The sequence below is a fragment of the Ursus arctos genome, unplaced genomic scaffold (genome assembly GCF_023065955.2).
Source record: "Ursus arctos isolate Adak ecotype North America unplaced genomic scaffold, UrsArc2.0 scaffold_8, whole genome shotgun sequence".
Classification (NCBI taxonomy): domain Eukaryota; kingdom Metazoa; phylum Chordata; class Mammalia; order Carnivora; family Ursidae; genus Ursus; species Ursus arctos.
This window is the reverse complement of record NW_026623100.1, coordinates 55,230,533-55,243,061: the sequence shown is the minus strand read 5'-3', so window position 1 is coordinate 55,243,061 and position 12,529 is coordinate 55,230,533. Positions and strand designations below refer to the sequence as shown.

At 34.3% G+C, this 12,529-nt stretch overlaps 1 protein-coding gene across 1 annotated transcript in view; it reads right to left on the bottom strand.

Moving 5' to 3' along the window:
* The window catches only part of SOS1 (SOS Ras/Rac guanine nucleotide exchange factor 1), a 140,720-nt gene that overhangs the window by 54,237 nt on the left and 73,954 nt on the right, over positions 1–12,529 (bottom strand). The window contains 3 exon segments of the mRNA XM_026479379.4: positions 1,648–1,746; positions 1,824–1,934; positions 8,385–8,528. Coding sequence (XP_026335164.1) covers positions 1,648–1,746; positions 1,824–1,934; positions 8,385–8,528 — 354 coding nt within the window.

Sequence of the window (12,529 nt, the reverse complement as noted above, 5' to 3'; positions counted from 1 at the left end):
TAAATAATTACTTACGTTATTAAGATGATTAGATTTTACAGCCTTTTCAACCTTCATCAAAGCTTGTTGTTCTTATTTATACATTAGTAACTGCTTATAGGTTTCATCCGGCCTTTAATGCCTCAGAATTTCATTACAGTCTTAGGTTAAAATCCCATTATCACATAAACTATTATGAGCAAGGATTCTATGTAACAAACTTGTTTGCAAATATCCTGTTAGGACTATGGTTTGTCATAATGAATTCTTTGTAAAGAATGGTTTTGTATAACAAATGCTTCCTCTTGATTATCCTCTTAAAATAATCATTCTATATTACCAAAGACCTTAAATGGTATGCTGTTTTCAGTCTAGAATGGAGAGCTAAGAGCTCACTAATTCTGCTTGGTGATTAAATCCTTTAACTCCCTTGGTTCCTCTCAGTTCAAACATTCCTACTTGAGAAATCTAACTAAGGTACGAATTACTACAATGTAAAAAGACTGGGACTTCATTCACTGATTCATTATAGAGAGCCCATTTCAGCATGTACTCCTGCAAACTGTAAATATAATTTCTACTAATAAATTCTCCATAACAAAATCATGATATCAAGTAGAAGTTTTCTTTAATGAAGCAAACATTGTTTTAAAAGCTAAAGAAATAATAATGGTATTAACCCATGTTTTATTTTGTCTCTATGGGGCTAGTTCATTAAGGGTAAACAGAGTATCTTTATTATTTTATCCCTTATCTTAAATTTTTGAAAAAAAATTGATGTTTTTTTTAGGACATATTATCCATAATCCAAAGGAGACATCATCAGATACATACGTAAGAAGTTTAAAAGTAAATCACTTTGAGCTACACCAATGAGTTATAACTTACACAGACTAAGGGTCCCGTTTTCCTTAATTTCAGTGTGTAAAAGGAAAAGGGGGGGAAAATCAAAATCCTTTCCTTTCAGTCAGTGCTTCTTTTTTTTTTTTTTAAAGATTTTATTTATTTATTCAACAGAGATAGAGACAGCCAGCGAGAGAGGGAACACAAGCAGGGGGAGTGGGAGAGGAAGAAGCAGGCTCATAGCGGAAGAGCCTGATGTGGGGCTCGATCCCATAACGCTGGGATCACGCCCTGAGCCGAAGGCAGACGCTTAACCGCTGTGCCACCCAGGCGCCCCGTCTTGAGTATTTTGAACTGTGATCAAATAAGAAATTTTTACTGGGAATATACATAGTTCACTGTTTCTAAAGTAATGTTAAGCAGTTTTAGAGACAGTTGCAAACTTGAGCGATGAAAATTAGGTGATTAATATTCTCCATTACTTTGGCCTTCTCTTTACATTGGGTCCCTTATCGAAGTCCCTGAACCAATCTGCTGAGGTCCTCAGATGGAGCCATGGATCCATAAACCCAAGGTTGGGTTGGCCATGTAAGCAAAAAGGACACAAGACAAAAATATCTGATGACTGCTTTAAAATTCCCTATTAAAACTAGAGAAAATATGCCACAGTTTTGCAGATTCATTTACATTTTATTCTTAACTAGAAAAAGCAATTAGATATAGACTAATGTTCCTGGGTGCTCACATACTAATTCACAAATAAATTGGTAAAAAAAAATTGGATCACATTTGATGTTTTATAAATAGCAGTAACAGTTTTCTTACCTTCAAAAGTTCAAAGTAATGTAGACAGTGGTAAACAGGGGCTAGAAGTAGCCTGGGTAAAACATACTGAACAGCTTCTTTGAAACCTTCGCCTATTGACTAAAAAACAAAGTAATTAATTTTTTTTTAAGTTTACTTCTCAGACATCATATATCTTGATTTAAAAATTACTATACCTGTAAATAGAGTGCCGCTCCAGGCTTTGATAACTGACTAAGGAAACGATCATGAAAACCAGGCCGTAAAATATCTCGAGCATATGATTCATATGGATCAAATGCCAGTTCCTTAGAAAATAAAGAAGGTAAAACATAATCTTTCTCCAAGTTAAAACATAAATAACCTACCACCAGAAATACAGAAAGATTAAATTATAGGTACATCTAAGCTAGCACAATTATGTACTTCTTTTAAAACCTCCAAACAAAATTACATGGCTATTAATGATTTCAATAGGATGTTTAATATTTTCCAGTAAGAGAGTAAGTAAATCAGTCTTTCTGATGAATAATGGCATCCTTCTGTGTTATAACACCTCTCCTCAAAGGATTCTAGTAAAGCATTATCAACAAAAGTGGTCATAAGAATGGCAAGACTTTTGGTTCTGGAAAACAAAGTTTAGTTGGAACAACAACGAATACAGGTATCAACAATGGGGTCAAGTATAAACCTTTAGAATATGGGTGCCCAACATTTATTTTCTTATGGTTATTTCTTAGTGGTAGACTTTTATTTTCACATTCTTTAAGCCAGAGGTAACAGTTTTTATCATCTAAAATTCATTGTTACAGTTTTCACAAGCAATTAAACAAGAGTTTAATCCAAATTGCCAAAAATTCTGTCATCGATCATTAATAAACCAAATAATTTTAATGGTTAGGTCTAAAAGGGTACAATCTATTGGTTTTGATTGTGATTTCTGAGGAAAAAGAGAATCAGTGTCTCGATTTTAGCAGGAGCCATCCTATGCCCTGTACTTGGTCAAAAAAACACCAAAACAAAAACGTATGAAAATTGTGCTCTAGATTCTAGCAAGAGCTCACTTCTAGGATAGGGAATTCTAGGAAGGAAGAGGACATCTAGTGGAGGAGTACAGAAGGAAGAGGAACTGACAGCACAGATGATGTTTATGTTCATTACCCTTAATGGTGTTTCTTAGATTGTGTTTTTTCTTTTTTAAGGAAAGACTGAATAATAACAATACAAGATCAGAAATCAGAAGACCTGAGTTCTAGTCTTTGTGAAATACGATATGGCATATAAAGTTCTAAGTCATCCTGAATTCCTTGAACTGGCTCCTGATTCATTTTCCAATTTCAACTCCTTCAACTACATTCCCAACTAAAAATTTCTACGATAATGTTACACGGGAAATTGCAGTCCACCGTAGATTTTACAAGAATGGATAGTAAGGTTTCAGCAATAATAACAGAAAGGAGTCAGGTATGAACAGAGTAGATGGGACAGAGGAATAAAAATGTGAGTTGATGCTTTTATCGTGGGTCTCTTGAACTCTAGAAATCTTGTACAGCAGATAATGTTTGCCTTCCTCCTCTTTCAATAAACTCTAATTTACTACAGACTTTTTAGGACAACTATATACATAAAGTAAAGGCTATACAGTGAAGTGACTTAAAAGCATAACCTTAGAGTCAGCGAGACCCAGATTCCAATTCTGATTATACTACTTATTAGCTGTGTGAGCTTTGATAAACTAAGCCAGTTTCTTCATTGGAAAATGGATAATACCTACTTTCAAGGGGATGTTTTAGGAATTAAATGAGATATCATATGCAAAATGCTTACAAAATGCTTACTATGCATGCACATAGTTAAGCACTGAATAAACAGCCCCCAGTATTATCATTCTAAAATAGCTAATTTCAATTGAGAAAAAAACTAACAACTAACTAGGAATACAACCTCTCATCACACAGTTTTATTCTTGAGGATAGATTTGTAGAATTGCAAGCACGTCTAAGAATCCCTTAAGAAGTTAACAGATTTTTTTATTAGTTTACTGGTTAAAATTCAATACTTAGAAGATTCACACAAAAAATTTAATTATCAATACATGTAATTGTGTATTAATGATTAAAAATGTAGAATGAAATATTCTAAACACACAGAAAAATACAGAGAACAACCTAACATACTATACTCACCATGTAGCTCAAAACAGTTCACCATCTTAGAACACTTGTTTCAACTTTTTAAAAAAAAAGTATTGTGGTAATAGATCCACCTGAGCTCCCTTTCACAAGCTCATCTCCTCCCTTACTCATCCCCAAAGGACACCGCTGTCCTGAATTTGAATTTTATCATTCCCACGTAAGTTTTTATATAATTACATATGTATCAAGAAATAAGGCAATGTTTTCAAACTTTATATAAACATCGTAATGTATTTATTCTTCTGCAATTTGTACTTTACAAAGTTGTGTCCAAGATTTATCCATTTGGATTAATGTGTTTTCTTCCATTCATTTATTCTAAACTCTATAACATTCTATTGTATAAATATGTATTTTTTTGAGATAATTTAGATTTACATGCAGTTGCAAGAAATAACACAGGAAGATCCTGTGTGCATACTACTGTTGCCCATCATGGTAACATTTTGCAATAGTACAATATAGTGCAGTATCACAATCTGGCCATTGACACTGTTGTAGTAAAGTAAGCAACACTTGTATTACCACAGGGATCTCTCTTATTGCCTTTTTTTAAGAAAAAAATTGTTAAGGCTTTATTTTTTTAAGTAATCTCTATACCCAACGTGGGGCTCAAACTCACAACCAGAGATCAAGTTGCACGCTCCACTAAGTCAGCCAGGTGCCCCTCTCTCGTTGCCCTTTTAGAATCACACCTTGCTCCCTCCTATCAGCACCCAAATCTAAATTATATATTTTTTGTTTTGTAGCTCATGCTTTGGGTGTCATATCTAAGAATCCTTTGCCAAAGCCAAGGTTGTAAAGATTTAGCTATGCTTTCTTCTAAGAGTTTTATAATTTTAGCTCTTATATTAGATCCATTTTATGTTTGTATATGGTGTTTCTCAGAACTTTATAGTGTCTTTTTGTAAACAGAAGTTTTAAAATTTTAATCTTTTATGGTTTGCACTGTGTTCTTTAAGAAACCCTTTCTATCTCAAAGTCATAAACATATTCTCCTATATTCTCTTCTGAACTTTTAAAGGTTGCTTTTTCATTTTTAGATTTCTAATCTGTTGAGAACTTCGGTATGAAGTGAGCTAAGGATGGAATTTTTTCTTTCCACATGGATAACCAGTTTTGACCCAGCATCATTTTTTTTTAATTGTTTGTTCTTTCTCTACCGGTTAGTAATGTAATCTCGGTCTCATATCGTGTATGCATACGTATTTTTTTCAGGGCACTCTATTCTGTTGCACTGTCTGTTTATACCTACACCAACACCACACTCTTCATTTACTGTGGCTACGTAATAAATTTTAAAATTTGACAAGACAAATCCTCATAACTTGTTCTTCCTCAAAATTTTAATTTTTGTCCCTTCATTCTTCCACATGAGTTCTAGGACTAGCTTGTTATGCACCGGACTTAGAGATCATTGGGAGACAACTAGTATCATAATACAATTGAGTCTTTCCATACATGAATATAACATGCATTTCCACCTATTCACATCTTCTTTATGAATCTAATTATTTTATGATTTTCTTAACTGGTCTAGAGTATTTATTGGGCTTATTTCTGAATGTCTTATAGTTTTGTTTCTATAGTGAATGGAGTATTTTTCCTTTAATGTCATGTATTCAGTGGGTTATAACTGAGCACAGTAATGCTATCTACTGTTATGCTAATCTTTTATGTGGCAACTATACTGAATTTGCCTAATAGCTCTAATGCTACATAAGTATTGGATTTGCCATGTTTACATGTTTTTGAACTTCCTACAAATGGAATTATATAGTATTTTGAACGTCCTTATGTGGTTAGCCATATGTTGCCCTTTTTTTAAAATCGGTAGTTCTTTTTTATTGCCATATAGCATTTCACTGTGTGAACATATGACAAATCATCCATCGCGAATAAACCTGCTATGAACATTTTTACACATGTTTTTTGGCAAACACAGGCACTCACTTTTGTCTGATATACACCCCAGAGTAAAACTCCTGGATCATACAGTACACCGTATGCTTAATTTTAGTAGATAAGCTGAACAGTTTTCTGAAGGGGCTGAACCAATTTATATTCCATCCACCAGCAATGCAGAGTTCCCACTGTTCAATGGTTTTAAACTGCATTTCCTTGATGAATAATGGTGCTGAACACCTTTTCTTTTTTCAGGAAATACCTGCTTAGGTCTTTTGTCTATTTTCTAAAAAAACCTGTCTTTAAGGATTTTACATACTCTGGATAGGAGTCCTTTGTTGGCTATAGATACTACAAGTATTGTCTCGCCATCTGTAGCTTGCCTTTTCACTCTCGTAATTTCGGTTATTGATACAGATGTTCTTACTTTTAATGAAGTTCCGTTTATCAATCTTTTCTGTCATGGTTTTGGTGTCTTGTTTAAGAAATTTTTGTTTATTCTAAGGTCATGAAGATCTCTTACATCTGCTTCTGCAAGCTTTATTACTTTAAATTTCGAACTCACTCTTGAATAAAAGTTTACTTGGGCAGAAAATTCCATTTTCCCTTAGTCCTTGAAGCTACTACTCAACTGTTAGCCTCTATTGTTCAAGAGAAGTCTTCAGTCATTCTAACCGTAGTTCCTTTTCAAGTACCACTCTCTTTTCTCTCTCACAGCTTTTCAGATTTTCTCTTTAGCCTTGATGTTCCATAGTTTTACTATAATGTTTTTGGCTGTAGGTTTATTTTTATTTATCCTGTCCAGTATTTGGAATTCATTTTTGATCTGGGAACTCATGTCTTCATTTCTGGTAAATTCTCAATTGTGACCTCTTCAAATATTTCTTCTCCATCATTCTTTACCTTAAACTCCTATTAGATGATATCAAAGCCCTTTAAAGGAGCCTTTATTACTCTTAGCTGTTCTTTCATATTCTAATTGTGGTTTTTCTGTGTCACATTTTCAGTGAATTCCTCATTTCCTTTTTCCAATTCATTAATTTTCTCCTTGAACTAGGTTTAACAACTAGGTTTACTGAGTTTCTATTTATGTTTAATTCCCAATATCCCTAATTGTGTCGATACTTATCTATTCTTATTTTCTTTCCACCTATTTTTGTTTCACAACATCTTCTTTATAAATGGATCATATTTCTTCATTTATCTCTGAGCACCCTAAACTTCTTCTAAACTCTTTGTATGTCTATTGTACAAAATTAATTTCATCTGGAATGAATTTATTTTCTAGTTGTTGATTTTATTAGATAGCACTCTAAACATGAGAATTTGTCTTGTATTTTGGAATTCTGTATTATATAGACTTCTTAGGGGGAGGCTTTTAATTTTTGGTTTCCTTTTTTTTTCTCCCATCCCTGTATGGCCACTCTTCTAGACCTGAACCTGCTCTGTAAGTAATTTTGGAGTCTCAGGCTCTGTAGTCATACCGGCTTAATACTGTAGGATAATTTGTTAAGTTTTAAATTATTTTTGTTATAAGGTAGTGTTTCTGTTTCCCTATCTCAAGTCCACGACTTCCTATAAAACCTTGCAGGGAGGAAGTTGATGGGATTTCCCCGGCATCCTCTTACAATCAGGGTCTTGAAGCAAGAAGTCTTGCTCACTTTCATGGAGCACATTTAGTCTTCATTATCCTCAAAAGCTGAACACCCAACTACTGGAGCTCATTACTTGGAATGCTTACTCTATTTCTGATCTTATTTTTAAGTCTAGTTATGTATATTCCTTTTTAAAAAAATACACTTTATGACTTCTATGTGTTTGAAGCAAGAGTGGAGGGGCCATCATGAAGCTTAAGCTTACCATACTGTTTGGCCTGAAAATCTTAAATTTTTTGTTTTACAAACCGAACCCTGTATTTGTGGATTTTAGAGTAAGAACAAAGTAAGAGCTAAAAATCTCAGAATGACCACCACTGCTAACTTAATAGGACTAATTTAGGACTATTTTAGTATTTGAATACCCAAGGAGAAGGTTAATATTTTTCTACCCCATAACATTTGAATCACCTAGGTCCTAGACTTGATTTTCCTATTCACTTCACTCCTCGTATTCTAAATAATAATGTACAGTTATCATATATTGAATAGCTTACTGTGTGGTGGTATTTTAGGTAGGTTACTTTAATTTTCACACAAATCCTGAGTCCTACTATTATCCCTACTTTAGAAATACAGATATGGGGATTTAGAGACTGGAGATAAATTGCCCACAGTCACATACAACTAAGTAGCAGAACTGAGGCTGGAACACAAGCCGTCGAGCCTCAGGTCCAACTTCCATGGCTTCTTCAATGACAGGGCATTCATGGACTTTTCTTAGCTTTGTTACAGAAGACAAGATGATGGACTGTGAGCTGTAAATGCCTCCCGTCTGTGGGATCTGCTTCTTACAATGGATGAGAGACTACTTCTTTGTGGTTTTCATAAGATAACAGAAACAAATGTTGACAATGAACCTCTGAGGAATGGACAGTATGACCGAGTAGTCAGCAGTTAATACCTATGATTTTAGCTGGAAACAAGAATTTAGATTCCAATTTTAATGCAAATGTAGAGCTTTTATGCAGACTTTTTTTGGGTGTATAATTAAAGTACTTACCTCTGCTAAGTCTTCAAAGCAGCTTCCTACTAAGGGATGGGGGCTACCTTCATCAGTCATTTCCACAGTATCTTCTATATGGCCCAGTAACTTTACACTAAGTTCGTGTATATCTACTATACGGCTAAATATATTTTCTACATCCTGTTGGGAGGAAAAACACATTAATTCAGTTGGGTTATAGAATAAAAAACAAATTTTGAGCCAATAAGTCATTTTATAATCATGAAATTTAACATGGCAAATACAATGAGAAATTTTAACTTACAAACTTAAAAGACAATTCAAGAATTCTCTTTGCAAAGATGTACAATTTGCAAATACATTTCTTTAGGTCAGTGGTTCTATGAAAACTACTTTTTAAAACAAAAAATTTAGTGAGAAGAATGGCATTGTTTTACATTTTTGCACATCTCTACCATCTAGCTTAATAGAGGTAGCTGGATTTTCATACGTATATTTCTGCATTTAATCTGTTGTGATACATTGTTTTTGATTAAAGCATACAAAGAAAATCCAGCTTTACACAAATAGTTGGAAAAGGGAGGAATATTTTAATAGTCTACTCAAATAATTGTAGATCTCCTTTCCTTTTTCAGTACAGTTTCTTTATTGAGATATAAGTCACATACCATAAAAGTCACCCTTTTAAAGTACACTATTCAATGATTTTTACATATTCAGATCTGTTCAGTTATCGCCACTATCAAATTCCAGAATATCTTCATCACCCCAGAGAGAAGGTCTACATCCATTAGGAGCCTTCTCCAATTTCTTCTTTTTCTGTCCAGGGGCTGGCAACCACTAATCTACTTTCTATCTCCATGGATTTGCCTATTCTGGACATTTCATATAAATGGAGTGAATGGCCTTTTATGATATTAGACCAAAACTCAACAAATGGTAGTTTCTTAGATGTTAGTTGCAATGTGGAATCTGAAACCATATCAACTTTGTACTTCTACATTAAAATCCATTGGTCTATATTAAACTGAGTGCATCCTTCACCCATGTGTGTTTTTGTAGCATTATGAATTAGGTCACTTGGAAAGTAGTGGTCCACTGAGTTCCACAAATCTTCCAAATATTAACACATTTCACTATAGAATATTAAAAGACCAAATACATCAGCATCACCACTGATAATGTGAGTGGATACAATTTTCCAAAATTCTATTTTCATTTGAAAGTTCAATCTTTAACACTATCAACAAATATTGCCACTTTCCTAGAAGTGACAGGTTCGTTCATTTTATTCCCCCACTTCATTTGTTTTTGAGAAATGTCTGCCAAATACACAACTCTGAATAATCACAGTCTGTCAGTCATTCTTTCAGGTAAAAGTAGTGTTTCATGAAGACAATAGCAATTCAGTCGTACAGTGCTTTCCTTCACCACAACCACCCTACTTTGATATGTAGCAAAAGTACTTATGCGTGCTTCCTAACTGCCTCAGCTCCTCTCTTACCCGGGCCTTCTCGTGGCATGCCAAGGCTCCTGTTCTACCAGTAGTGACCAAAAAATCCATAAGTCCATAAAGTCCCCTTTTACCTCATTTCTTCATTCTATTCGTCTGTCATCTCGTTTTTATTACAAATACACATGCATACAAGAATGCTCAACACAACACCTAGTGACTTCTGTAAGATTTTCTGTAGGCTAGATTCCTGGATAGATTTCTACTATGGGGTATGTATTTAAGATGTCCATGGATATCTTCTTAAAAAGAGTCCACTGGCTTACCCTCCCATAGTAGTATATAGGAGTAACAGTTTGACCAAACCCTCACAAAACTGAATATTGTCAATTTTAACTTTTAGAACAATGTCTAGGTAACTGAAAAACAAGAACTAATTTACAAGTATTCAGTTACTATTTTTTTGATTTGATTGTTTTTAGTGACTGTATTTTTTTTGTCAAATCAACTTTGAAGCAGGATTCATATACGATAAGATAAACCTACACTGATGCACTTTTGGATGAGATTTTATGTAGTTATTCACTCTTGTAACTATCACCATAGTCAAGATATAAAACAGTCTTATTAGCTTAAGAAGTTTCTTTATGCCTCATCCCCATTAGTCACTATTGCCCCCAGGAAACCAGTGATCCGCTTTCCGCCACTACAGATTAGAATTCTAGAATACTAAAAAAATAGAATCATATATAATCTTGTCTAGTTTCTTAGCTAATGTTTTTGAGATGCGTCCATACTGTTGCTTTTATAACTACTTCATTCCTTTTAATTCTGAGTAGTATTCTGTCGTATGGACATACCTCAATTTGTATAGCCATTTACCTGTTGATGGATATTTGGGTTGTTGCAGTTTGGGGCCATTACAAATAAAGCTGCTATGAACACTCATGAACAAGTTTTGTGTGGATATGTTTTCATTTCTTCTGGGTAAAAACCTAGCAGTGGAATTGCAGGTAGTATGGCTAGGTTATGTTGAATGTTACACAAAACAGCCAAACTCTTTTCCTAAGTATTTGTACTAGATTACATTCCCACAAGCAGTTGCTCCATATTCTTTTCAGCATTTGGTATTGTCAAGCCTTTCTGTCTAATGAGTTTGTAGTAGTATCTCAGTGTGGTCTTAATTTGCATTTCCTTTATGGCTATTGATGTTGAGCATCTTTCAATGTGCTTTTTGGCCACTGGTATAGCTTCTTTCATAAAGTGTGTGAATTTTTGCCCCTTTGAAAATATCAGGCTATTATTCCAATTACTGAATTGTAAAAGTCTGTTATATATTCTGGATTCAGGTCCTTTGTTAGATATATGTATTGCAAATAGGTTCTACCAATTTGTGGCTTACCTTTTTATTTTTATGACAGTATCTTTAGAAAAGCAAAAGGTTTTCATTTTATTGAAGTCCAATTCATTAATTTTTTTATTTTACGGTTCTTGATTTTTGTGTCTTAAGAGATGTTTACCGATTCTTTACTCCTTTATTTTTACTTTATTAATTTTTTTAAAAAAATATTTATGTCAGAGAGAGAGAGAGAGAGCAAAAGAAGGGGGAGCAGCAGGCAGAGAGAGAAGCAGGCTCCCCACTGAGCAAGGAGCCCAATGCGGAACTGGATCCCAGGACCCCCGGGATCATGACCTGAGCCGAAGGCAGGTACTTAACCGACTGAGCCACCCAAGCATCCCTTAATCCTTTATTTTTGAGGATTTTATTTTTAAGTAATCTCTATACCCAACGTGGGGCTTGAACTCACAACCCCGAGATCAAGAGTCATACTCTACACCGACTGAGCCAGGCAGGTGTCCCTTGGCTCCTTTATTTTTAAAAACAACTTTATTAAGGTAACATTCACATAGGATGCAATTCATCCATTTAAAGTGAACAATTCAATGTTCTTTTTTTAAACTCTATTTAAAGATTTGTGCAACTCATAAACTACTCCTGTAACTTTTAATGATCATTCATTGCCATAACTTGAGCCCCCATCTCAGCTTCTGTAGTAAGCACTACTTTTCCGTCAGTCGCCCATGACTAGACTTCTAGGAATTACCAGGATGTAACTCTCTTAGACAATCTTAGTTGTTCTCACCACTCAGCATTTCCCCAGGATTCAATTACGTTGGTTTGATTACTACTGTAGGATCAGTAATCCCTTCTCTAATTTTCAACGTTACCAGCTCTCTCTTTTTGCTCCCCGAAATATTGTTGTCACACTTCTATTACGGTAATTACCACACTATATTGCCATTTAATATTAAGTTTACATTTCAATCTTGACTAGACCCAATTTGAGGGAAGGAACTGTTTTATTCATCTTTGAATCTCTGTTGCCAAGTACTATATGATGCCTAACAACACATATAGGCAGCACTGATGAAGTGTTAGTTGAATGACTCAAGTAAGTCAAATTAAACAAAAAAATCTTCCACCTTAACAAGAGGCTTTATTCCTCGGAGTACATAGAAGATTTTAAGTTCATTTGCACTTATAGTTCAGTCTAGTTTAGATTTTGTTTTTAATTTATGATGTTGAATTTATTGAACCTGTTGTAGCAACTGTGAGATCACAGTCACTATGAATTAAATCCCACAACTTAAAAAAAAATTTGACAAATCAGCAATCACGAACTACACAAATCCAAATTTGAGTGGTCATGTAAAATCGACAACACAT